At 41.8% G+C, this 27,919-nt stretch overlaps 1 protein-coding gene across 1 annotated transcript in view; it reads left to right on the top strand.

The window, feature by feature from the left end:
* Nucleotides 1–27,919, top strand: part of ADCY2 (adenylate cyclase 2) — a 445,240-nt gene that overhangs the window by 377,474 nt on the left and 39,847 nt on the right. Inside the window, exons 17-20 of the mRNA XM_003932504.4 lie at nucleotides 813–932; nucleotides 7,028–7,197; nucleotides 20,276–20,360; nucleotides 26,131–26,289. Coding sequence (XP_003932553.2) covers nucleotides 813–932; nucleotides 7,028–7,197; nucleotides 20,276–20,360; nucleotides 26,131–26,289 — 534 coding nt within the window. The remainder of the gene's footprint in view (nucleotides 1–812; nucleotides 933–7,027; nucleotides 7,198–20,275; nucleotides 20,361–26,130; nucleotides 26,290–27,919) is intronic.

The following is a 27,919-nucleotide window of genomic DNA, read 5'->3' as shown; positions in this document are numbered from 1 at the left end:
TGTTTAGTCTGTGTGCAGCTTCTGTAGGACAGTGAATGAGAGAGAGAGAAAAAGAATGAGAGAGAGAGAGAGAGAGAGAGAGAGAGAGAGAGAGAGATTTTCTCCTGCCTTGCTAGCAGGTTGATGCTGTCCTTCTGATGCTTATATTATGTAAGACCATTACATAAGAGCTAATTATTTTCTCAGCATTACCTTTTGTTTCTTTAAAGTCCCCTTTCCAGCAGTCCTGAGAACATTCATCCTTTTAAATTTTTCACCCCTTATGATCTGAGTTGCCAAGCACTCACAAATAATAGATATAAATGTAGAGGCTGGTGATTGCATTTTGCCCACAGAATTAATTTTCATTCTAAAAATCAATAATTCATAGAACTATATTGACTCATTAAATGTTTGAGCCGAGATGGAAAAGATACTGGAGAATAAAAACATTCTGCAGACTCCAGTTTGATGGTAGAGAAGTGAATGTATGCATGGTGATACCGGCTTCAAAGGTGGTATCGGCTTCAAATGTCATTCTAACCATGCTTTCTGCCAAGGGCTTTGTGTACTTTTTATTGTTTGAGAGAGGTGCCTCGAATTTCTTTCATGTGAATTTTGAAGTTCTGGAATTCTTTATGGAATGTATAGAACAATAAATTGTTCATTACTTATTGAATAGAAAATCCCAAATCCACATGAACAATCCTGTTTACTGTGCATAAGGAACACAGAATTCATAAAGTTAGCAGCCACCTGCTGGTTATCTTGTCTAATTTGCACTGCTAATTCATTTAAAAAAAACAACAATAACAACAACCTTCTCTTTGCAGTTTTTCCTGAGTGACTCTGAGGAAACAATCCCTCCAACTGCCAATACATCAAACACAAGTTTTTCAGCCTCAAATAATCAGGCGGCAATTCTGCGTGCACAAAATTTATTTTTCCTCCCGGTAAGAACATTGCAATTATGACTGCTTTGGTGGCTCTTCTGTATGCTAGTAGTCTGTATAACATATATTCTTTAGTCTTAGATCTGTTCTAGAGTTTGCATTTCCTCTCTGATATCAATCCCTGAGTAGTCCTGAATTTACAAATGCCAGCCTCTGCTACAAGTCCAGGCCCTGGGGACTGGCAAAACTCACATTTGCAAACTTACAATGTTATTTTCATGCTTTCACCAGTAATGATTGCCTTATTCTCTTAACCACTACAACATTTCTAGCATATATCCTACCATATGGCACTCAATTATATATCACCATGTTTCTGGGTTTTTTACTTAGAGATGTTGCTAATTGTTCCAGTGAATTAATATTATCCCCCTTAAAGCTGTGATAAAACTGCCCACACCTCATTTTCCTCCCTCTTCTTTGGCAACATACGCTGCCCAGTGATTCCATTCCTCAGTAATTCTTGCTAACGGACTCATCTTCACCAGTGTCCCAAAGGACCTAGGTTGAAATTTCCAAACTTATTAACGCATTAATCTTTTAAGTGGAGAGTTAAGTCAGTTATTTACTGCTTAACAACTTTGTTCTTCCACAAATCATTTGTGGAAAAAAAAAAAAGTTTTTATGCTCTCCTTTTCACTTTCTGAATAATTATCTAAAAGTAGTGCAGATTGTGCTCATTTAGTTTCCGTCTCAAATAACCAGTTTTGAGAATGCTAAGTGAACTATTTTGGAGACTCAAATTGGTAATTCAATATGTATGCTTTCAAAATACCAAAAATTTTAACTCCAGTAGCTATGGCAATAAAGTGGATTGATTTTCTTGTTTCTCCTCTGATTTGCTTCCTTGATATTTTGCTCTGGTCATTTTCCCCTTCCCATCATTTAATTTATTGGGAAGCTCACAGCTCCCAATAAATTAAATGATGGGAAGGGAAAAATGGAGGCTTCTGAGGCCTTGACTGGGTCAAGGGCAAGATGACCATGTTCTAAAAGCAGTGTCCCCATGGGGACATTGGGAAGAGGGGGTGGTATCAGTTCATTCCTTACCCAGGAGATCCTGTCCTTCAAATTAGGTATTATCATCAACTTCAGTGAGGATTAGGCATTGACTTCTCTATTTAGTTATATGAAAAGTGAAAAGCTGGAGTCTTCCTGAGAGCTTATTGACTGTAATCTCACTGTGGGCCTTTTGGAGCCCTCTGTTTTAGAGAAATATTTAAATTAATGGTGTGGCCTGCCTCTTCCTCCTTGAACCAATGGTGCTAGCATCCCCATGATCCATAGGCTGGATACTGGGGAGAGAGTGCACCGACTGAGCAGTCCCCTTTCACATCCACGTAGCACTTTACATTTAAAATTTTAATGCGAAGATGCATTTTGACAGGAAAAAAATGTATAGCTGGCAATATCCTTTTAAATCTCTCCTTCCACTATGTTTGAGATGACTTGGTATCATTAAAAGAATAAGGAAATCATTATGAATTACATTTAGGTAAACCTGTATAATATCTTATTTGCAATCAAAGAAAATTATTAAAAACTCAAGGTGGGGAAAGGAAAGGCAACATTTATTCAACCTTAAAAGATTCTGAAAAAGCACAGTCTACATGGCGTGTAGTAAACGTACTACTGTCTTTCTGATCATGGGGCCTTGAAGATGCTGGCCAGTGTTGCCAAGGAAGCCCCAGGTCTGCATGGACTGGCTGTGCGGAAATGCATTATGAACTCATGGGTTTAGCAGTCCCCAAGGAGCCTGGAGATATCCTGGCTTCCTCCCTCATGGATCCAGGGAACACTGGAAAAGCCATTTTGTGGGTGTGCACCAGACAGGCACCGTTTCTCTCAAACCCCATGGCATGTGATGTCTGAAGTTGACCAGCAAGTTGAGAAGCACGCGCAGTTCACTGCTGGTGGTGATATAAAGTGATATAACGCTTCTAAGTGATCATTTCAATCATTATCAAAAAAAGTACAAGACAGACATACTTTTTACCCTGTAATACTAACTTTGGAAATCAATTTTAAAAAAGGAGAGGTTTACCAAAAACGTGTTTGTACATGTGTTTATAAAACATCAACAACAAAAAAGAAAGTGAAAGAAAGAAAACAGCCTAAAGATTTGAAAATGCACAGTGGTTATACTTAACCACCATGTAAGTTATAACAGAATTTATTTTAACCACCATACAAGACATTGTAAAAAAAATGATATATAAATACATATTCATAATAAATTATTCATTGAAAAGAATTGTTTTAAAAAATTCTAAGCAGTATAATCCTAACTTTCTAAAGTAATACTACCAATATTAAATAGCAAGAAAAAGGCTGGAAACACATATACAAATAACAAATAGTGGCTAAAGCGGACATTAGGGATTATCAGAGACCATTGTTTTTATATGGATTCTTTTGCATATTTCCCAGTTTTTTGACACTGATGTATTATTTCTGTAGCAGGAAAACATAGTCCTTTTAAAATACCAAAATTAGCCATAAAGGATCTTTGCCACGTAAGCTGTTTATACCACAGCAGGCACTTGGTATGCATTATGTCATTTCATCCAAAGATGACCCTGGTGAAGTAGATCTTATTGGGACTCTGGTTTTGCAGGTGAAGAAGCTGTAAGACCCAGAGACTTTAGTGTTAATAAATTACCCACGATACCAGTGGCTGTTACCTTACTGTAAAGTGCAAGTTGGTTTCAAAAATTATATCAAGACTGGTAAACATTATTAGCAATCGGGTCACCAGTAAGTACAGTCCAATAGAAGTCAGTTCAATATCCTATCGCCAGAACCGCTGACCAGCCAGCGCCCTCCCTGGTCAACTAAACTATGGAGGCGGCACAGGCTCCCAGTCTGGCCATCCTGTAGTATTCTCTCCCGCACATCCTTCGGGGGCAATTTGCAGGTTCTCAAACTACCTTTGCATGCCAGATTACCCCTTGCACAGCCTCCAAGCATTCTAGAAAGCCATTTAATAGAAATGGACTAAAAGTCTACTTCCCATGAACATATATATTTGAGTAGATGTTCCTGAAATGTGAAAAAAAAATTAAAGCCTCAGAATATTTTTTGAAATGTGAAACCTTAGCATAGTTTATAGGTATTGACACATAGTTCAAAGGTTCAGACTGTGAGAACCTTTAAAATTTTACCCCGGGTACCCACACACCAAAATAATCCATGTACACCCATTGATACAGACACACACATGCTTCTAAGTGATTCCTTATTCTGCCCTCTCATTTGATTATGCTGAACTGGTTGATAGCTTTCATTGTAACAGTGGTTTTCAAGCATAATTTTAGAAACAGAGCTCTTTCAAAAATGAAAGCTGACCAAGAGCTTTATAATAAAAATAGCAAAATTTACACAGCTTCTCATGGACTAGGCTATTCTGAACTTGTGTTACTTAATCTTCATCAGAATTCCCCAAGGTGAATATTACCATCATCTTTACTTTGAGTGACTTGTGGAAGACACAGATTGTTTTGTTAAGCTCAGCTGTTTTGGGGGATCTGATGGGACAGAACTACTGAATAGGAGCCTTACCCCCACCAGTTCCTGGGGCAGTTTCCTGGGTTTTAAGGAGCACTTTTATAATACTCAAGACTATTGACTAAAGGCTTACTAGGTTATAAATAAGGGCTTCTCAAACTCTTTGTGAAGGCCTTTTCTTCATTTTGCTTTTTTTTTTTTTTTTGTAATTTCTAGTCTGTAACAGACCAATGCTTTTGAAAAATATAATGGTGAATTACTAGAAAAATGAACTAAAAAGACAGCCATATGAAATGCAAGCCAATATTTTATTATATTCATCAGAAACAAGCTTACTCTGCCAAATTTCAGTCCACGTTGTGTACCTGTTTCGCAGAACTCACTGCTGTATTTTGAGTCCTCTTTTTCTAAGCGACATAGAGCATTAGTGTACCTTGTATCAAAGTCCTCAGACCTGCCCTGAAGTAGGTACTCAGTAACTTATCTAAGGTGACATGGGCAGAACTCTCATAGAAATAAGTTGTCCTTTCACAGGGTATGCTACATCTCGCCTGCCTCTGAGATACTGCCTGTGCATGTGTTCACAGCTCTATTGATTCTATCATTTTACTACATTAACACACATTGTCTCTTCTTTCCCTTTTTTTGTTCTCTGTTGTGGGAGAGCATGAGAGACAGAAGTATGGAGGGCTGCCATCTGGCAATTGCAGCTGACACAGTGCTTACAACACTCAGTATTTCTTAAAACGCTGCCACCTGAAACGAAGAGTGGCCTTCACATTCCCCTGCAGAGGAAGACTTTCACCCACTGAAGAGTGACCTAGTTGGTGTGTAATCCAGTGTGAGGTGTTGGTCTTCCTTTTGAAGCCACAATACCAGGTCAAAGTTCTTACTGATGGAATTTCTATTCATTCCTCCTTGGGTTCCTCCACTCAAGCATGCCTCTTACAAAGAGAAAGCCTGCCGTATGATCACTGCAAGCTCATATTTCCAACTTTTCTTTCTTCTACAAGAACAGGACTGTTGAGCTAATATCCGTCACCTTCCACGTAGCTTAACATAGATGGCTTTAGCTGGGGAAATCAGAGGAGGTGGAAGAACAAAAATGAGCAGTTCATACCTGGCTGACTCAGTATGATGAAATTATAAGTGAATAGTTTAAAAGCTAGGCTATCTTTTAAAGACAAGGTTTAAAACACATCAATAAGGGGCCAGGCACAGTGGCTCATGCCTGTAATCCCAGCACTTTGGAAGGCCGAGGCTGGCAGATCATGAGGTCAGGAGTTTGAGACCAGCCTGACCAACACAACATGGTAAAACCCCATCTCTACTAAAAATACAAAAATTAGCCAGGCATGGTGGTGGGCGCCTGTAATCTCAGCTGCTCAGGAGGCTGGGGCAAGAGAATTGCTTGAATCCAGGAGGCAGAGGTTGCAGTGAGCCAAGATTGCACCACTACACTCCAGCCTGGGCGACAGATCAAAACTCCATATAAAAAAGAAAAAAAGTCAGTAAGATCTACGTTTTACTAAAAGTCTTAATTTTTTTTTTTTTTGAGAGTTGTTTTTTTTTTTTTCTGTTCTAGGAATGCTAAGATAGTAACACAACCCCTTGTTCACAGAAACCCCGTGATATAGCAAATAAAGCGTTTTGAGGCTGGCACCTGTTTCACTGTAGGGAGTACCCCCTGGCGTGCAGGACTCTGGCTCTGTACATTACTCTTTTATCTCTGTTGTTTCCAGTGACCTACAAGGATAATATGATTACCCTCATTTTACAGTGTCATGCAGACACTGTGATATAAGCAAGTTAGGTCACTGGCTGCAAGTAAGTGAGCAAATGCGTGAGTGAAGAGTTGAATTCAGAGCTATCCAAAGCCTACCTGAACCTGCCACAGTGGTAAATTGTGAGGAAATGGCTCACTTGGGTGGGCCTGCCTGCAGCTTGCTCTGACCTCAGATGGGAGGTACCAGTTCTGGTTCCCACTTGGTTCTTCCACTTTCTTCTGGTGCCTGTCCAACTCCCAGGGGATTCATGACTCGCCTGGTCAGGCTTTTAACTTAAATCCTTCTGTTTTAAATAGGCCTGCTGACACACAATTTCTCTTCTAATAAAATGTCTGGGCTTCCTTATGCTTTTAACAGAGTTATCCGGAATGATTTATATTCTCTTAATGAAAGAATTGAAAGGCCAAACGAGATTCTGTTCACTTCAACATATATTTAAGGAATATGTAGGAGGCCACGCTGTTTTCATTTTCAAGAAAAAAATGACGTTGGTTTATAATGATGTGTCTTCCATATTTTTTTTAATAATTTTAGTTCTAAAAAGTATCTGGCAATATACATGCTTATTTTTATTTATCATGCAAGATTGAGTTGGAAAACTGTGGATATTTTTTTTCTCTGAATTTAACATATCCAGGCATTTACCACTGGCTCAAAGATAAGAAACAGGGCTCTGTTTTCACAGCCAGTTTATATGTTGACCACATGAGCTTGGCAGTGGCCCCAACGGTACTTGTGGTTGAGCATTTCTCAGAAGAGATCCTAAGTTTTTTATCTGTCTGTTGTCTTTTCCTGTTTCAGTACTTTATATACAGCTGCATTCTGGGACTGATATCCTGTTCTGTGTTCCTGCGGGTCAACTACGAGCTGAAGATGTTGATCATGATGGTGGCCTTGGTGGGCTACAACACCATCCTGCTCCACACCCATGCTCACGTCCTGGGTGACTACAGCCAGGTCTTGTTTGAGAGGTGAGCCGATGCCTCTTCCTTCTCTTTCTTTAGTTCTTTCTCGGCATGTGGATTGTGTGAGTGTGTGTTGAGTACGTGCGGTTAGCAACGTCATTGTCATTGATAAATTATTCTGATAGAAGTTCTTCGAAGTGATGCCTCAGAAAGATATGTATTTTTGTTATAGATTGTATCTGATTATGTATTCTCAAATTCACATAGAAGATGTGAAGTGGTTCAGAGAGAAGAACTGTATTATAACTTGAACTGTGTTGATAAAAGTAATCTAAGATTGTCCAGCTCAGAACTATTGACATTGTAGACTAAATAATTCTCTGCTGGGGCGGGGTGGGGGCACTGTCCTGTGCATGGTAGGTAGGGTGTTTAGTGTTTAGGGACATCCCTGGCCTCTACTCACTGAATGCCAGTCACAATCCCCTCTGCCCAAAATCATGACAACTGAAAATGTCCCTAGAAATTGCCAGATGTCCTCAGGAAAAAAAAAAATGCCCTCAGTTCAAAGCAAAATATTGAAAAAATAAGTAGCCATATTCACAAGTTATTGTTACATTTCTTACTAGAGATTTTCTAAAATACTGTTGTGTGGAAGGAGAACTATCAGCCCTGAACATTTTTTGTCCTTGAAGAACTTGACTTCCAAGAAAATATATGATTGCTCTAAGTCTTTTAACTGAAAGCCTAGATGCAGCAAGAATGATTCTACCACGGGCACTCACTCTGGTTTATAACGAGTTTCCTGTTATCGAATTACTTTTGTAGGCTTCTAATGAATATTTGTTTGAAAAAAATTGTTTTAGTCATTATGATACTCTCCATATCACATCTCAAAAACAAACAAAAAAACCATTTTATAACAAATGTTAGGTTTTTTTCTGAACCCACCAGAAATAAACCAGATGTGAAAGTATTTTCTAGGAGTGCTATTTCTGTATTTATTTTAAAATAATATAAATGCCTTAAATATTTGCATAGATTTATTACTCCGAAAAGCTGTTTTATATTGACAGTACATGGCCACCTATTTCTCCACTGGAGCCTGGGGTTAGGAAGGGCGGTCATCACACTGTATAGCCATTCCTGACCAATTACAACGTTTGCAAAAACACAGGTGCAGCCTGTTTTTTTCACCTAATCTAATTTTCACCATCCTCCACACAATGAAACTCTACTAATCTGTAACCAAGCTTAAGGCAGTGGAGTTGCAAAAATGCATAATTATAGTTATGATTCCTTAGCTAAGATAAGAATGGAAGTTAATTTTCCAATAAATTCTCAAAATTGCCATCTAAACATGCTTTACTATGGCTCTGCTGTATTCAGAAAACCTGTGTTGTATTCCTAAATAAATGTAGCACTATTGATTTTCATGCATAACTGATGACGCTACTAAATTTCCCTTTATTAAATTTAAAGCGCCTGAATACGTTACATATCTGAAATAAAAGACAAAATCAGATTAGCAGGTTTCTGATGTGGAGAGAATTGCTTCCGGGGACCTCAGTGAGACACCGTAGGAGACGTGCTCTCTGAGTAAAACCCCAGCAGCAGAAGAGTACTTATCAGGCTGAAGAAAAGGAGTTTTACTTTCAGATCACTTTCATTCTATTAAAGCTCTTTTGTGTCTGCTCTCTTGGTTTGTCTTTGTAATGACCTTGAAGCTAGGGAGACCAACTTGAGAAGCCTCAGCGACTTGCCTTCACTTCCGTCATTAAAGCCAGCATCCTCTTCGGGAGCACACGCCTCTGTCCCACTTCCTAATTTTTAAAAAATGTTTGTGGATATATACTAGGTATACATAGTTACGGAGTACATGAGATGTTTTCATACAGGCTTTCAATGTGAAATAATCACATCATGGAGAATAAAGTATCCATCCCCTCAAGCATTTATTCTTTGTGTTACAAGTAATCCAATTATACTTTCTATTTATTTATTTGAGGCAGAATCTTGCTCTGTCACTCAAGCTGGAGTGTAGTGGCACAATCTCGGCTCACTGCAACCTCTGCCTCCTGGGTTCAAGAAATTATCCTACCTCAGCCTCCCTAGTAGCTGGGATTACAGGCACCCACCATCATGCCCAGCTGCATTTTTTGCCCTCAGGAAGGCAAAATTGCCCTCAATTTAAAGCAAAATATTGAAAAACTAAGTAGATTTATATATATAGTAGAGATGGGGTTTTGTCACATTGGCCAGGCTGGTCTCAAACTCCTGGCCTCAAGTGATCCATCCACCTCAGCTTCCCAAAGTGCTGGGATTACAGACATGAGTCTCAGTACCTGGCTTCTTAGTTTTGTTTGTTTGTTGTTTATTTGTTTTAGAGACAGAGCATGCTCTGTTGCCCAGGCTGGAGTGCAGTGGTGCGATCTCGGCTCACTGCAACCACTGCCTCTCAGGTTCAAGCAATTCTCCTGCTTCAGCCTTCCGAGTAGCTGGGATTACAGGCACCCACCACCACTCCTGGCTAATTGTTGTATTTTTAGTAGCGATGTGGTTTCATCATGTTGTCCAGGCTGGTCTCAAATTCCTGACCCTCAGGTGATCAGCCTGCCTCAGCCTTCCAAAGTGCTATGATTACAGGTGTGAGCCACCATGCCCAGCCATTTTTAAATGTACAAATAAGTTATTATCAACCAGAGTCACCTGTTGTGCTATCAAATAATACGTCTTACTCATTATTTTTTCCCACTTTTTTGATCAGAAGTTCTGGCACTTCCTGAATTAATCCCTGAACTGGTTGCACAATATTCTTTTCTCAGAAGCATCTTCTATGGAAAGATGAGTTTTACTGATGTAAAGTAATAGCAAAAAAAGCATAATGTCTCAAAATCAACGAATTTTCTATGATATCCACTTAAAACTAACCCCACATGGGAGACTCTTAAGAGTGGGAGCTTAGAAGCCCCCCGATTTCTTCAACCTCATTGCCTGTTTTTTTATTTATTTGTTTTTGTTTGTTTGCTCTTATTTTTGTTTTGTTTTTGAGATGGAGTCTCGCTCTGTTGCCCAGGCTGGAATTCAGTGGTGCAATCTCGGCTCACTGTAACCTCTGCCTCCAGGGATCAAGCAATTCTCCTATCTCAGCCTCCCAAGTAGCTGGGATTATAGGAACATGCTACCATGCCTGGCTAATTTTTATATTTTTAGTAGAGACAGGATTTCACTGTGCTGGCCAGGCTGGTCTCAAACTCCTGACCTCATGATCCACCCATCATTCTTACTCCTGCTGTTCTTGCCTTGTTCTTACTCCTGCCTGTTTTATATAACCCTATGATCCATGCCAGAGGTAAAACCAATCAAAGTCAGTTTTTTCTTTTTTTTTTTTTTTTCTGAGATCTGAGAGCTTTTCTGCATCCAATAATCAGTTTTCTTACCCTTTGCCTCATTTATTGATGCTGACACACACTTCCCAATTGAAAGTAAGATATTTTAGGGGGAAAAAAAAAGCTGTGTAGCATGGTGCCTTGAGAGTGAACCCCACTTAATTGCAAAGCCAGAGGTGCCCCTGAAGGTTGGAGCTGGCTCACAGGACAGCCAGACAGCACCACCTTTTCTGATTGAGCCAGTCTGTGCCACTAAAGTCACAGCACTTGGTCCCATCCCTTTGGTGACCTATTTCTGGGCATCACATTCTTGCCCTTTCTTACTCCTGGCCTTCTCTCTTCTGCTCTGGTCTTCTTTCTGGGACCCTTGCCTGGCTGTGGCAGGTCAATGTCCTTGCTGTCCACCCTGGGCCCTGGACCTGCTCCTCATCGACCTTGAGTGCTCTGATGAGACTGTGATGGTTAATGTTAGGTGTCAGCTTGACTGGACTGAAGGCTGCCTCGGTGGCTGATAACGTATTGTTTCTGGGTGTGTCTGAGAGCGTGCTGCCAAAGGAGTCTGACATTTGAATCGGTGGACTGGGAGAGGAAGACCTACCCTTAATGTGGTGGGCACCACCCAGTCGGCTGCCAGCACCACCGGAACAAAGCAGGCGAGAGAAGGCAGGCTAAGCTGTCTTGCTGGGTTGTCTGGTTTTCATCTTTCTCCTGTGCTAGATGCTTCCTATCCTTGGACATCAAACTCTAGGTTCTTTGGCCTTTGGATTCTGGGACCTGTACAGCAGCATCTCCAGCGTTCTCAGTGCAGAAGGCGACACTGTTTGTTTCCCTGGTTTTGAGGCTTTTGGACTTGGACTGAGCTACTCCCAGCATCTCTTTCCCTGCTTTGCAGATGGCCGGTCATGGGCCTTCGCCTTGTGATCCGGTAAGCCAACCCTCAGTAATAAACTCCCTTCTATAAATACATATATCCTATTGGTTCTTTCCCTCTGGAAAACTTCAACTAATACATAGACCTCCCTCAAGCTTCTGGCTTTCACCCCTTGGTGCACCTGAGGACCAAGCAGCTCTTCTGTTCTGTTTCACCCTGGTAAGGTGGAAGGTGCTTATCCTGGATGAAGTGGACATAGCCTCTGTTGTCAATTAGCCCCTTTTCTGTAATATACACATATGTGCTGAGTACTTTAAAACACTCTCCCGAATCAAACAGAAGAGAAGATCTGAACCAAATACCATGGCCTGTGACTGTGCCTGGCATCTAGTGCTCAACAAGCATCTGTTTAATGAATAAACAAAAGCAGGTTGTGCTCTTGAACAATGGGAAGAGCCTGATACCGGCTTCCCGAAGTCTCTCACCTCACCTGCTTCCCTGAAGAGCTTATCTCCAGATCATGGGTGACATTGTCTGTTAGTATCCACATCAGGTTTTGTTTCTCTCTTATATTTCAAAGTAAAGTTCAGAGAGGGCATCTCTGTTGAAAGGCAGTGCCGACCGTCTTCCTCTCTACTTTGTCCTGTGTGTGACTTCATCATGACTCCTGTGGTGGAAACTTTCCAGAAGCAAATTGACCTTGCTCATGGGCAAGCCCACAAGATGGTTCACACCAATAGAGTTGGCAGAGAAAAAAGGTGAGGTATGCACGAGAAAAAACTTCGTATCAATGAATAAGAAAATGATATTCAAGACATTCTTACACATTCAAGAATGTGAAAAGTAGACTTTTTAGGAGAAAAAAAGATCACTCAGAGAGAGTGTGCTATTGAAAATCCATTAAGATGAAAGCCAGGAGTGTCCCTGTATCTAACGTGACCTGCTGGGGTGTGATTCTGATAAACCACCTCCTGCTGAAGGGAGCTCAGGAGTTTCTCAGATGTTTCCTATTCTTTGGTGCTAATCGAAGTCCTCCGTAGTGTCCGTGAATTGGGAAATAATGGTTGCAGTTCCTATCCATGACACTGTGTCCCAAAAGCCCTAGCCAGAGCTGCTGAGATACCAACTGCTCTTCAAGGTGATGGTGATGTTAATAACAACTGATGTTGCTGGAAGCTGTTTTTGTCTTGAAGACACTTATCCTTCCCATGACAAAGGCTTGCTACCGAGTCTGCAAGAAGCTGTCAGATTTTTCCTGAGTTACTTTTCTGGCAGAACTGAAAAGTCTCAAGGGATGGGTGTTATTTCACTTGGACCCAGCCATTATGTTAGCTCGCCTGATGGCTAGAAATGTGCCTTTAATTCTAGAGAGGCATGCGACATGGAGAGCTTGAACAGAGCAACTAACTAACAAGGATCACTGAAGACCAACTAGTTCTGTGCTGGAACTTCAGCCCACTAAAATAAGTGCTTTCAGAAAGCACATAAATATGGTGTTTAAGGAGCAGTGATAGCCAGTGCTTAGCGTTATCCAGAAGCTCTAGATTGCAGCTGGCTGAAATGTTTGCAAAACTTTACCTTCCCAGCCTTAGCAACAGCTTCCTATCAGGAAGAGCACTGGAGATGCTCGGACTTGCACCTGTCATTGAGATGCCTGAACTAGGCACCTTCCTTGTGGCATTTTTCTGCTTTCCCTGATTTTCCATGTCTCATGGAAATCCAAATGGCTGGAATTTGGTATATTGTGATGTATTTTGACAATGTAACTAGGGATTGACTGTTGATGAACTGAAGGCAGGTCTTGAGGAAGAACAGGAAAACCCATCCCTCAAGGAAAGGTCAGAAAGAGCTGCAAGGCTGGCCCTGGGGCAGATGGTCTGTGGGTCTTCCCAAGCACCTGAAATTGTTTTCGTGTCTTTTCTTTAAATGAAGACTATATGTCTTTTTTTTTATTGCATTTTAGGTTTTGGGGTACATGTGATGAACATGCAAGATTGTTGCATAGGTACACACATAGCAGTGTGGTTTGCTGCCTTCCGTCCCCTCACCTGTATCTGTCATTTCTCCCCATGATATCTCTTCCCACCTCCCCACCCCCCGCCCCTCCCCCATTCCCCCCAACGGACCCCAGTGTGTAGTGCTCCCCTCCCTGTGTCCATATGTTCTCATTGTTCAACACCCACCTATGAGTGAGAATATACGGTGTTTGATTTTCTGCTCTTGTGTCAGTTTGCTGAGAATGATGGTTTCCAGGTTCATCCATGTCCCTACAAAGGACGTGAACTCATCGTTTTTGATGGCTGCGTAATATTCCATGGTGTATATGTACCACATTTTCCCTATCCAGTCTATCATTGTTGGGCATTTGGTTTGACCATTCCTTCTGAAACTATTCCAGACAATCCAAAAAGAGGGAATCCTTCCCAAATCATTTTACGAGACAAACATCATCCTGATACCAAAACCCGGCAGAGACTCAACAAGAAAAGAAAATTTCAGGCCAATATCCATGATGAACATAGATGCAAAAATCTTCAATAAAATACTGGCAAACCGATTGCAACAGCATATCAAAAAGCTCATCCACCATGATCAAGTAGGATTCATCCCGGGGATGCAAGGCTGGTTCAACATACGCAAGTCCATAAACATAATTCACCACATAAACAGAACCAAAGACAAAAACCACATGATTATCTCGATTGATGCAGAGAAGGCTTTTGACAAAATTCAACAACCCTTTATGCTAAAAACCCTCAATAAACTAGGTATTGACGGAACGTATCTCAAAACAATAAAAGCTATTTACGACAAACCAACAGCCAATATCATACTGAATGGGCAAAAACTGGAAGCATTCCCTTTGAAATCTGGCACTAGACAAGGATGCCCTCTCTCACCACTCCTATTCAGTATAGTACTGGAAGTTCTAGCCAGAGCAATCAGGCAAGAAAAAGAAATAAAGGGTATCCAAATTGGAAAGGAGGAAATCAAATTGTCTCTATTTGCAGATGACATGATTGTATATCTGGAAGACCCCATCATCTCAGCCCAAAATCTCCTGAAACTGATAAACAACTTCAGCAAAGTCTCAGGATGAAGACTATATTTCAAATTTGCATTCTAAGCAAGTGATACGGTCAAGTTAATATTGAAAGGATTTTCCATTCCTTTCAGATTTACCATCTCAGCTTCCCCCACTCTGCCTGTTTCCTGTACTCTGTGCCATTTCAGAAAGCAAGTAGCACAGCACACTTTTCCGCTTTTCTGTGCCTGACACCCACTGGCAGGGCAGCAGAGGACGAAGCAATCCCAGCTGCCTAACTTTAACAACAAAGCGAGGCGTCCTAGGGCTATGCAGGGTCTAACAAGCTTCCCTCCCTTTTACAAAAAGCAATCATTAGTGATCTACTTTTCTGTCTGACCTAAAACAGAAAATGTCCTGTGGTTTGGACTCGTCTGCGGGAGGAAACTCAATATTTAGGCTCTTTTGTTTTGTTCTGTTTGATTTTAGAATGGGGGGAGGGATTCACAGGGCCTGTGGCAGAGATTGCATAGAATGTGCCACGCTGCCAATCGTTAGTTCTTCCATGGGATGCTAAAGCCACGCCCAGCCCAACCACGTCAGATCGCGCTGATGCAGCAGTGGCTTCTGACTTAAAATCACTCTTCTCCACACAAGGAAACAACAACTACATTAATCAGGACACATGATTGTCTCCACAGCAAAGGGCCCCACTCCCATTGCAACCCCCACCCATGCATGCTTTTCCCATCTCTTGTGACCTGCCCCTGGCTCCCGAGCTCATTTCTAAGCAAGAGCCTTCTTTACTTTGTGGTTCTGCAGCAGCACTGGAATGTTCGGCTTGGCATTTATGAACACCGCTCTGAAAAAGCGGGAGCCTTTGAGCCATCCGTCCCTGGATGATAAGTGGGCCGTCTTCGCTGCAAGTTCACATGGGATTCTTGCGCATCTGTGTCCAACCAGGGGAGGAAAGAATGCCCAGAAACCCCTTAGGGAAGATGAGCCATTTCCAAGCCAACACAATCATTTGTCCACTCATTTATTCATTTTCATGACACACTTGCATGGAATGATCTTGATACAAAGTGTGGGAACCCTGGCTGAGCTGTTGACCTCACACTTCACCAGCCAAAAGGAAGGTACTGCCTTGGGGACTCATGTTTGGAAGAGCCCAACGAGGTAATCCACAGGATCTTCACATGCTTCCAACTAACACAGCAGTAGAGGGCACCATGAAAGCAGACCCAGTGTGTCTAAGCGCTTCCCTGCTGCTTCTCAAGCCAGAGCTGATGAAGATTTTCTGACAAGGAATGGGAGGACTTGTTTTGTCTTGCACATCTTAACCTCAGATTCGTTTTCTGCGGTGTTTTGTCTTTTTTTACGCAGGGCAATGCTGTCTTCTGGCCCTGTGATCGAGGTCCCAATCCCTTGCTGAGTGAGGTTCTGTGAGCACACTCATCCTTGTGGCATTGAGAAGTTGGACAAGACATTTGCTTTCTGCATCATTTGACATTGACGATTCCTGAAGATTCAGGGATGTTTTGTGAACAAAGCCAGGCATTTCCTAACTTAATGGTGTAATCAGAGGCAGGAGAGAAAGATAAACGATAGATTAGCTGAAGACCATGAGGCTGTTGTGTGGGGAAAGAGAAAGAAGTCATTGTCTCCTTGTTAGCCTTGTCTTTACGGCCCTCAGCGATCAGTGAACGGATTTTTTAATTTATCCCAATTAGTGACCTGAGAAGACACGATTTTACCTGAGCCAGCCACTGTTAACAACGCAACAGAAATTAGGTTCCCCCTTCAGGTACTTTTCTTCTTGAAAATATTCACCCACAGAAATGTAAAGTTTTTGCAGGTAAGATAATGTTTGTGTCTGCATGCCTGGACTGCTTCCCTCCTGAGAGTCATGAAAACATCCTTTCTTACTCCGTCTGAAGTGTTTACCTTCAAGTTAGAGGCTGGTTCACTAAGCGTTTCCTCTGTCTCCCTTACTCAGTATGTTGAAGTGTGCTCTTCTTTTGGACTCTGAAACTCATTAACAACTCTGTTGTTAATGATTGCTCCATTAACAACAACCTCAGGTGGGGGGCCAACTGCAGATGCCTGTATAGCCGAGGCATGTGAGCATCTGGGTCCCCAGCGTCTGATTTTCAGATATGAAAGGAAGTGTGTTCTGTCACATTTTGGCTACCATTGTCATCATATGGGAAACCACAGAGTTAGAAACTTTTCTCAGTTCTGTTAGCTGTGTCTTCCCCACTTCATAACTCAATGACGACACAACCCTAACACATGAGAGTCCAAAGTAGATTTCATCCTTAAAACATGAAGGAGATAGAAAGAGAGGGAAAGAGAGAGGTGAGAAAGAATGAGAGAGAGAGAGAGAGAGAGAGAGGAGAGAGCGCTCATACACAACTAGCTGTGCAGCTCATATTTCTCTAAACAGCTGACCTGATTGGTGGGCTGAATTGTGTCCCCAAAAGAAGATATAAAGCTTCAGCCCCCAGTTTCTCCAAATGTGGCCTTATTTGGAAATAGAATCATTGCATATGGAATTAGTTAAGATGAGGTCACGCTGAAGTAGGGTGACCCCCTAATCCATATAAGGGATGTCCTCCTAAGAAGATAGCCAGGTGAAGAGACAGACACACAGGAATGACACATAATGTTAAAGGCAAGGATTGGAGTTACATGGTGGCAAGCTAAGAAAGGCCAAAGATTGCCAGCAAACCCCCTGAAGTGAGACCAAGGCAAGGAAGGATTCCCTGTGGGTTTCAGAAGGACCTGGCCCTGAGAACATCCTGCTCTCAGACTTCTCACCTCCAGAACTGTGAGATGATACATTTCTGTTATTTTAAGTCACCTCATTTGTGCTACCTAATTACAGCAACTCTAGGAAATGAATCCAGAGATAAACACAATTGACCACTCTGTTGGAAAGATGTCCTGGGATTTTACTGTACCTCTTCCTGTCTCCCACCATGCTACCTGCCCCTCCTTCTCCCAACCCCTCCCACAAACACACCAAGAGTGAGGTGGTATAGGAACGGATCTAGGGTGGAGACGGTCACTGAAACTAGAGGGACCCTAACAGCATCCATCCACAAGTGGCCTGCACAAAAGAGAAGGCCTTCAGCATGAGTTGGCAGTTCCCTTTCACTAACTGAATACAAGAAGTCTTGAGACGTCCAAGTGAAATCCAGAAAAGCCAGATGGAGTCCCTGGTAGTTGTCAGAGAGCTTCAGAAGAGAAAATTCAGCCAGGTATTGGTGTACTATTTGGCTCTGTGGGCTGCTGGTGCCTCGTGATTCCCAAGATCCATCTAGTTCTGCACTTTCAAATCTACTCCCCAGTCCTACAGGGAGAGCCTCTGCTGGTCTTTCTTCCTCCAAGCTCTCCCTCCACTGATCGCTATTCCTACAGAAGACTCAAGATCTGGGAGATGGGTAGAGCAGGGTATTTCTATCTCATAAACCAAGATTCAAATGCATTAATGTGAGGAATCCCCAGACAGGATTTCTTCCAATAGGTTGCTTGTGTGAATTTTTGGTATGATTAACTGAAAACCCAGCCAGGTCTTGAATTGTCTAACCGGGTCCTACCTACGTCGGTTTGTCAGTGAGAGGGCCCTGAGCTGGCTCTCTTTGTTTGAGGCATCTGGTCCTTTAGCTAGAAATGCAAAGGGGACTTGTGTTCTGATTTGTTGTGCTGATGAAACTTATAAATTCTGACCTGATATTTACTCTTAGTTTAGGAATTACAGGGATGGTGGGTGGACGAAGAGGATGTCATAGATGCTTTCTCTGGCCCCTTGGAATTGTAAAGAATGTGATATTCACAAAGCAACATGAAAATTAAAAACTCAGCCTATACCAGCTTCTTAGGATTTTAGCTGTATGGTACTATTTTAATTAACTATTCGATATAGCATCAGCATGGTCAACATAGGGTAAAAAGAGTTTAAAATTCATGAAAATCAGGCCGGGCCCGATGGCTCATGCCTGCAATCCCAGCACTTTGGGAGGCTGAGACGGGTGGATCATGAGGTCAAGTGATCGAGACCATCCTGGTCAACATGGTGAAACCCCGTCTCTACTAAAAATACAAAACATTAGCTGGGCATGGTGGCTCATGCCTGTAGTCCCAGCTACTCGGGAGGCTGAGGCAGGAGAATTGCCTGAACCCAGGAGGCAGAGGTTGCGGTGAGCTGAGATCGTGCCATTGCACTCCAGCCTGGGTAACAAGAGCGAAACTCCGTCTCAAAAAAAAAAAAAAATTATGAAAATCAGAGTCAGAATTGGTTTTAAACAACTTCACCTGTCAGTCACTTCAGCTGTGCTGTTGGACACCTCAGTCACAAGCTCAGAAAAAAGCAACTTCATTTTATAAAATCAATGCCAGTGAAACAGGAAGGCGGCACTGCTCCCCTGGCTTCATTCTCAGAGAGAAATGGTGACCTCTTTAAGTTTCATGAGCTCAGCTGCCGCGGGCTTGATGAGGAGGAAAGAGCTCTTGATGCCAGCACAACCTTACTGGAGAGTTCTCTGTGGCTCTAAGCATGTAAGCCGCTGGGACCAGGTGATTGATTGTGTTACCTCGTTCCTGCGGGAATCCACCTTTTCATTGCACTTGAGTCTTTCATTCTGCTAATAATATTCTCCAGTCTGTGTTTCCTTATCTTTTTCTCTAGTTTCTTAGCCCTACCCCACTCCCCTTCCTTATCATTCCGTAATAATGTTAAAAATCACAAGTACCATTCGGAAAGAGTTTCCTATCTGTCAGGCTCTGTGCCAGGTATACAGATATTTAATGTAGTGGCTGAAACAGCCTACAAGGTAGTGGTTGGTACCCACTTGGCTGATGAAGAAAGTGAGACTTGAAGGGGTTTATGCCACATCCCATAGCTCAGGTTTCAAACCCAGGCTCTTTTGCTTGAAAGCCCACCTGGGCTTTTTAGTATTACACCAAAGCCTCTTGATATCTCATTTGTCCTTGAATCCACAGAGAAACTGCAAAAATCAAAAAGAAAGGGCAGCACACAAGCAGAAAGTGATGACCTGCTGTTTGTAGTTGATCAGATACCATCTATACTGCTTATGTGACATGGTGTCTATGCATAATCCAATTTATTTTTCAGGTCTTAGTTACAGTCCTATGTGGGAAAAGTTCATGTGTCAGCATCTGTAGGATGTGTGGGTGCTCACTGCGTGGAATGTGGTATCGAGGTCTGAGGGAGCCCACCTCATGCAGTGACATCTTGACAGGAATAAATGACTGATGCCATTTATCATGAACTTGAACCTGAGGTCACTCAGGCAGTGTACCCAGCATTTTCATCTTTGTTATACCTTTGTAATACAAAATCATATGAAAGAGTGAATAAGATTGGATGACTGCTTGAAAGTTATATGAAACTATAATTCAGAGGTGAGAGTAGCTTGCAGAAATTAAGTTCCCTACTTCATGTTTATACCTGTGTGATTATCCATTTCAAGTATACTGTCTCTTTATGAGAGTAATCATGAAAACACTGAAGAAATCATATACACAGTTACCCATATTGATACCAAAACTATAAATAAAATGTTAATATTCCTTTACTTTTTCTTTTAATATTTTGTGTAGCTTGATATAAAGTACAAAGTTTGTGTTATTATACTGTGCTCTCAAAATAGGGATTTTTATTTTGTTTTAATGCGAGCTGGGTTTGGAAGGAGATTTGAAACCTGTGCGTTTGGCTGGTGTATGATGTAGACGGGCACTAGAGAATCTGACATTTGTTCATATTCAGATTCTAAGTCCTGTGTGCCTGTTGTTGTGTTGCATTGTTATCTGTCTGTCTGTCTGTTTTTTTAATAGACCAGGAATTTGGAAAGACCTAAAGACCATGGGCTCTGTGTCTCTCTCTATATTCTTCATCACACTGCTTGTTCTGGGTAGACAGGTAAGAAGTCTGTTTATATATATATATATATATATATATATATATATATATATATACCTTTTCTAAATTGCTGTATTAATAATGCTTTGCTGTGGGTTTTAGTTAACTTTCTTGGAAACAAATGCCTAAGAATCAAAATTGTCTTATCACTGAAGACAAAACTAGCTAGCACAGGTGTGGGTGTGCAGATATAGACAAAAGGAAAAATATCTTCCTTTTTTTCCACAAAAGACAAATTTTATTAATGGCTGAGAAGTTCATCAGTTAATTTCCTGTTAAATTTCAAAAAAAAATTTGTAGGTTTTGTAAGCTTACAAAAGTGTTCCATCAATTACTGACACTATTTGGAAAAAAAAAAAAAAAAAACTCCCCTTGACTGGGCCTTTCATTTGCCTTTCAGAATATGTAGCACACTTCTTTGAACCAGATCGGAATTCATTTGCTGTCATTTGCAATCATTCCTCGAAATGTGATCCCCTGCTAAAAAGTTTTATTTTTGCAATGCGAATGAAACTATTATTTCTTCTTTCTTCCCTCCAACCCTCTGGTCTCCTAGTAGAGGCTGTGGGTGCCAGATTTTTAAGGACAATTCTTCTTCTTCTGCTTTCAACAGCGATAAATGCCCAAAGACTACAAGACTTATCTGAAGCCAGGCACCTCGGCCTCTTCCCAAGTCTGTTTAAGTTCTATGAAGGGTGATAGGAAACAAGAAAAGCAGTGATTTATGTATTTGGAAAGAACTCGTGAAGAAGCAATGCCAATTAAATTAAATCTGTCCAATGTCTAAGAGGTGCACCGTGTACTTATGGGTTTGGGTCTGGCTTCCAAGGCTTCCAGCTCTCCCCACCAGAAAGCTGTTAGTAATTGCACAGTCAGTTGGACCGAGTCTGTATCTGGCTCTCAGGTCAGCAGTCCGGGACAACTGTCCTCCTCTAGCTTCCCAAGCAATGTGAGCTCCATCCTCCCTAGGAGTTCATGGTGCGTCCCTCATCCATCTCCTAAGCATGGAGCTGTCCTGTCCTGCTGCAAAGCTGTTTGAGGTCTTTTCTTCCCACCCCACCGCCCCCTTACATTTTCTCTGTTCTGCATTCTTTGACTTGCAGTTTTGACACTATGCCCCATTCTTTTTCCCTGATTCCTCCTGCAACCTGGTTTTCTTTTCTCACGATTGACCATCTTTCTGCTGTCACTCCTATTGGCAGGCATGCTCTCCCTTGAGGATCCTATAATTTAGATGCGAGAGAATTGCGCTTCCTTGCATCATATCACCTACATGATCATTTCTCAGGAAACATTGCAGCCATTCCCTCCAGGGAATCACCTGTTTCTCCATTTCATACTGGGGATGCTTTCTCCTGCTAGGATCATCAGTCAGATTCCTTCACAGCAGCAAATTTTAAGAACCTAGTATCAAATTAAATTCTCCCGACTTCGTTATTGGTCATTGAGATGATACACAGTCATATTTATGACTACATAATTATGGTTGAGTCCAATGGCTGACAGTTGATCCATTACCATCTCATCGATTTAAGGTAAATAATCAAAAGTATTTAATACTATGATTGAACACTAATTTTACACAATTGGGTTGATATCAGTCTTATAGAGAGTCATTCCATTTTTGTCTTTAATGTAGCAAAAAGTAATATTTACATCTAGAGACCTAGAAAAATGTTACTCCCTCTAAAGAGTTTATCATTCCTCGTAACGATTCTTTAACAACAGCTATAAGTCACTGAATCTACGTAAAACCCCATGGGAAATACCAAGGTGAGCCGAGAGTCTGACCTGCAGTCCAGAATCATTGAGTGGATGATTACTGAGGCCCCAAGCCTTCTGGGGCAAGGACTTTGAAGTCTGTGACACAGTGCTTTAGTATTCCCTTCCCCAAAGGGAGGGGAGATATATCACAAAACACCCCATATTTGAAATAAGATTTTTCAAGTGCTACAAGTAAAGCATTCATGGCCTTGGAGTTATTGTATTTTGTGATTGGCTTGTTAAATGATAGTATATGCACTTTGCAACCTATTTTCATTGTTGTGTGTGCTGCTCCATGACCGTCTTTTTTGAAATGATGGAGATATGTTTGCTTTCTGAGAAAATCAGTATACTAAATACTGCTTTAGGTATCAAAGTAGCCTTGATGAAAACATAACATGTCCCTTGTACAACAAGTACAGTGCTACTTGCTGTACTAAAGTCTAGTTTATGACAGATGTATTAGCCAACTCAGGGGCCTCTTGAAAAAGAAAGAAGCCTGGTGTCTCACCAGAGCTTAAACAGCAGCACATTCCATGCAGGGTCTGCATTTGAGTTGGGATACATTTATACCATCAAACCAGCGGACGGTCTGCATGACCTCAAATGAAGCTGTTGTTTTACAGGAGAGCTTGAACCTAAGAATCTGCAGGGCCACAAACTGCCCTGTACTCCAGCCCAGTGAGCCACAGCAGGGAGGGTCACGGCGTCCCAGACACATCCTGGAGGATTCACCCGGGCTCTTCCTCTCTCTCTCTCCTTGTTGACAGAGCCAAGGGAAAAAAAATCATTCAGTGATTTATAACTGGTGTTAAAGAATGGTTGCGAAGAATGATAAATCCTTTAAAGGGAGTAATGATTTTTCCAGGCCTCTAGATGTAAATGTTACTTTTTGCTACAGTAAAGACAAAAATGGAATGACTCCCTATAAGACTGGTATCAACCCAATTGTGTAAAATTCGTGCTTGATCTTAATATTGAATACTTTTGATTATTTATCTTAAATCAATTAGAGTGTAATGGATCGACTGTCAGCCATTGGACTTAACCATAATTATGTAGTGGTATTGACTGCGTATCATCTCCATGACCAATAACAAAGTTGGGAGAATTTAATTTGATACTAGGTTCTTCTGTCCCTGTAGAAAGATGTGAAGCCCTCTAGTTCCTCCTGTTGTTTTCAGAACCAGGAACAGCTCAGAACTGCCCTTGAGGCTGTGCTAGATATGAGGCACAGAAGGGAGGGTCATGGGGTCTTTAACCCTTAAAAAAATCCTGGAGGATGTCCTGGAGGATTTTCTCAGGCTCTTCCTGCTCTTGATCTCTCACTGTTGACAGAGCCAATAAAAAGCAAATTCTGTGTCTCTTCAAGGAATCTGGTCTCCTGAAAACCTGTAGAGTAGCCCCAGGCAGAATCCGGGAGGTGGGTGGCAGTCCAAGGAATGGGAGGCTCTCGAAGCAGGCGCAAAGCTGAGGAACCCTGCTGGTCCCTCCCTGCTCCTCTCGTGCACACAGAATCCTCTGCTTTCCTCTGCAGCACTGCCCTCCCCAAGTCACCCAGGCAGGGGCTTCATCCTGGCCTCTGCTGGACATCTGTGCATGGCCTCTCACTGTGTCTGTGAGTCAGATCCCCCCCTCCTTTCTCTGGTAAGGACATGCTTTTCGGGTTTAGGACCCACCCTAAATCCAGGACGATATTATCCTGAGATCTTTAACTGGAATCACATCCACAAAAGACGTTATTTCCAAATCAGGTCACATTCACAAATACCAAGGGCTAGGACTTGGAACCATCTTTTAGAGGATTACTATTCAATCCATTACATTCAATTGGGATTTTCTTTTAAGTCTTTTTTGAGGCACCCTTCATATGAGTTGTAATGGGCCAGCTACATAAGCCAGAGGATTCCAAACAGATTGCATTGCTTGGGAAAGTGATCGATGAGTGACAGATGGATAGAAACATAGGTAGTAGGTAGAGAGATTGATTGATTGACTTGGCAAAGTGTCCTTTCAGTTCAGCACAGCTGGTTCGAAAAGATTGTGATTTTTTTTTCTTAGTAGGAGACTAAATTACAAAACGCTTACCTGTTATGCAATAACGATGGCTCTGAAAACCTGAGCAACATCCTAGCATGGCGCATGGAAAACTGTCCTGCTCCCTTGGGTCGGACTTGTGCCTTAACTTCGGCTTGGAGGCAGTTTCATCTCCTGCTTCACTTTTGTCTAATCTTGAGTGTGCACCTGTGGGGGCATTCAGTGGGGGCACTGAGAAGCCACCAGTGGGGGCATTGAGAAGCCGCTGGCGGGGGCACTGAGAAGCCGCTGGCGGGGTCACTGAGAAGCTAGATGGTTGATAGATGGTTGCATCTATCATTTCAGTTTAAAGTCAGACACATCATTGATTTATTTTTTTTTAATCCATTCTTCAAGTGAGAAGGCTTTTCTAGTCAATCTACAGATTAATTTCTGTCAATCCATGGTTTTGAAAATGTGGCATGAACATGAAACTTTAAATATAAACTTTTATTTTGGGGATTTTGTTTTTTGAGACAGCGTCTTGTTCTGTTGCCCAGGCTGGAGTGCACTGGCTCAATCTCGGCTCACTGCCACCTCCACTTCCTGGGTTCATGCGATTCTCCTGCCTCAGCCTCCTGAGTAGCTGGGACTACAGGTGTGCACCACCAGGCCTGGCTAATATTTGCATTTTTAGTAGACATGGGATTTTGCCATTTTGGCCAGTCTGGTCTGAAACTCCTGACCTCAAGTGATCCTCCCACCTTGGCCTCCCAAAGTGTTGGGATTACAGGCGTGAGCCACCATGCCTGGCCAAATATAAACAGACTTTTAAAATATCTTTTTTGCAGTTTTTTGAAAACGCCTCACTACATGAGATAAACATGAATGCCACAGCAGAGGAGGAGGAGCAGGAGGAACTTTTTCCTAATGTATGGCAGATAATTTGAATCAAACATAACTAATGAATGATCATTGTTCTTTCAAATTACAGAATGTGGATTTTAGCTTTTTTACAAAAATTCCCCTTTGTGTGTGAGAGGCCACTGGTGTGCACGTGTGTGTGTTTTGTTTTACTTTGTACTGTCATTGGTACAACTCAACAAAACAAACCGAAAACTTGCAGTTAGCTCTTCTTCACATTTATTGGCAGTAAGTGACTATCTGTGGGAAATACACACTCTCCACTAAGCCCTTCTATTACAGAAGGATCCACTCAAGACTATTTCATTATATTAAATTATTTACCTCATAGGAGGCACGAAATGATGCCAAGGCCCAAAAGACTCTTTGTCCGTAATTGTGCCTCTCTGTTCCTACAATGTTAATAATAACTCGTTTTCAAATATATTATATTTTAATACATTATAAAGCATGAAAACATGTTTTTACTAGCAGGCATTATCTTAATTAAATGTTATCAAAATGAACTTTTTTCTAAATATAATGAATGGCATTCTGTCAGAACAGCACAATCCCAGGTGGAAAAAAAAAGTCCATATTTTGCAACAGTTACATAATGATATAATTTGTGTTAGGGAAAAACTAATCTACAAATGCTAACGGCAAACTGCCATAAATGAACACCACCATTTTTATGCAAATCATCAAAAAATGCTGTCTCCCTACCGATGTATTCTTCATTTTTCATTTATTCATCATTTATATTCTATGCCTCTTTTCAAAAAACCATTTGAGCCATCTTTTATTAGCATAACTTTGCAGGGAGCTTTAACAGCACTTTGAATTTAAGCCTCTGTATCACTGATTTCCCTGTTTCTGAGGCTGGTTCTTGTTTTTTGCAAATCCATGCCAGAGCTTGACTGAAGGACATTTCAGGGAAACAGAGGGCTTTCTAGGGGGTGGCAGTTCTGTTTGGGGGTTCTTTTTTCGGTTGCATTTTGTTCTTTTTGTTTTCTCTTTGAAACCTCCACTCTCTGGCGGGACCAGATGCCTATTGTTTCTTTACCTCTGTGTCCTCTTGTAACAGAATGAATATTACTGTAGGTTAGACTTCTTATGGAAGAACAAGTTCAAAAAAGAGCGGGAGGAGATAGAGACCATGGAGAACCTGAACCGCGTGCTGCTGGAGAACGTGCTTCCCGCACACGTGGCTGAGCACTTCCTGGCCAGGAGCCTGAAGAATGAGGTCAGACCACGCGGGGCTGGGGGCTGGGAGATAGGGGCTGGATGCGGTGATAACCTGGGTGAATGTTTCTTCGGTGACATAAAGGCTGCAGCACTTCACTCATCTGAGTGTTCAAAATGGCCAAAATTGGCCTGAATTTTTCAGTTTTCAAGAAGATACTGATTGGTGGGAGATACATCAGTTGACAATAGTGGGTTAGAAGGACCTGTAAAAGTCTGAGCTTGCAGTTGGATTCATTATTAGAGAAGATTTCTTCCCCAGTCATGTAAAGTTCTGAATGTCCATTATGAGGCACTAGGGTCCCAAATATGTCCCCAAGGTATCCCCTGCCCTCTCCCCACTGTGGGAGGAGGTCTGCCTGGCCAGCATGCGATGGACGCTCAAACAAGAGACAGCGTTAAACCATGCATCCCACACACCCGCTGTTTCCCTGCACTCAGCTTCCCTGACAGCCTTCCAAGGCTCTTAGAATTTCTGAGACATCAGATACATCATGAGTGTGACAGGATTTAGGAGTTATCTATACAAGAGCAGACCGAAGACTTGAGTCCATCCATTAGAATGGATGGAAATGGGAATGTCATGGAGTGTTTATCCGAAAGGATTAGCTAGACTTGAAAAGACTACAATGTCAGTTAAATATTGAAATGGCTTTCGAAGCGAGATGTTGTGAGGTGTCTTCAGTATTGCTGAAGTGCAAGAGGAAGCAGACGCGTCTACATTTGGACTTAACGTAAGAAACATGTACCTGGGCACCCACCGTGTGCGGAGCCCTGTGCTTAGTGCTATGACGTTTCCCAGATGTCTGAGATGTATAAACCACAAAGTGTCTGAGACAGGTCTCAATCAAGTTAGAGGTGTATTTTCCAAGGGTGAGGATGTGCCCAGGAAAAAGAAACATGAGTTATAGGAGGATCTGTGGCCTGTGCTTTTTCCAAAGAGAGTTTTAAGGACTTCAATAATGGAGAAAGAGTAGACAGTAGGGGAAGGAGGAAAAGGAATAAAGAGAAATGGACTAGGCAGGAGGTGGCTACATTCTTGTGAAGCTTTGATTCATGCTCACTGAAACCATATTTTACATGTGGAAGGGGCGGAGTCGGGAAACTCCATGATGCCTTCCTCTGTGGTGGGCCCAGGGATGATTTCCTGACTTGTCTTTGTCCATTACCTGTGAAAATCAGCCATTAATTTGCATTGCCAGGATGAGAGTCAACAGAACTTTGTTTTCAGGTTATTTTGTGTGTGTGGAGGGGGCGGTTGTGGTGTCTGTTCTGAAAGATTTCGGGGCCCAGGAGGAATTTTTTCCTGAGCCTTTGTGAGGGAGGCTGCCTAGGGAGCTATGTGATCCTTCTATGTTGTAGCCATCTATGTGGGAACAAAAAGAAGGCCATTTCTTGTGTACCTCAGTTCCCACGCTTAACTTTTAGTGAGTTTGGGGTCCCGAGATTTTTTCTTTTCAGAGTTGTAATCCCTGTTTTCTTTTTTTTTTTTTTAAGTAGTATAATGGATCAATAATATATTTATTACAGCACTTAAAATAAGGTTTAATAAGTTTTGGGAATTTTTTTATTGTCCTTTAAGTTCTGGGGTACATGTGCAGAACATGCAGGTTTGTTACATATGTCAGAAA

This window comes from Saimiri boliviensis, chromosome 1 (assembly GCF_048565385.1).
Source record: "Saimiri boliviensis isolate mSaiBol1 chromosome 1, mSaiBol1.pri, whole genome shotgun sequence".
Taxonomy (NCBI): Eukaryota; Metazoa; Chordata; class Mammalia; order Primates; family Cebidae; genus Saimiri; species Saimiri boliviensis.
Note: the sequence above shows the minus strand (reverse complement) of the source record. Positions and strands in the feature narration are given on the sequence as shown.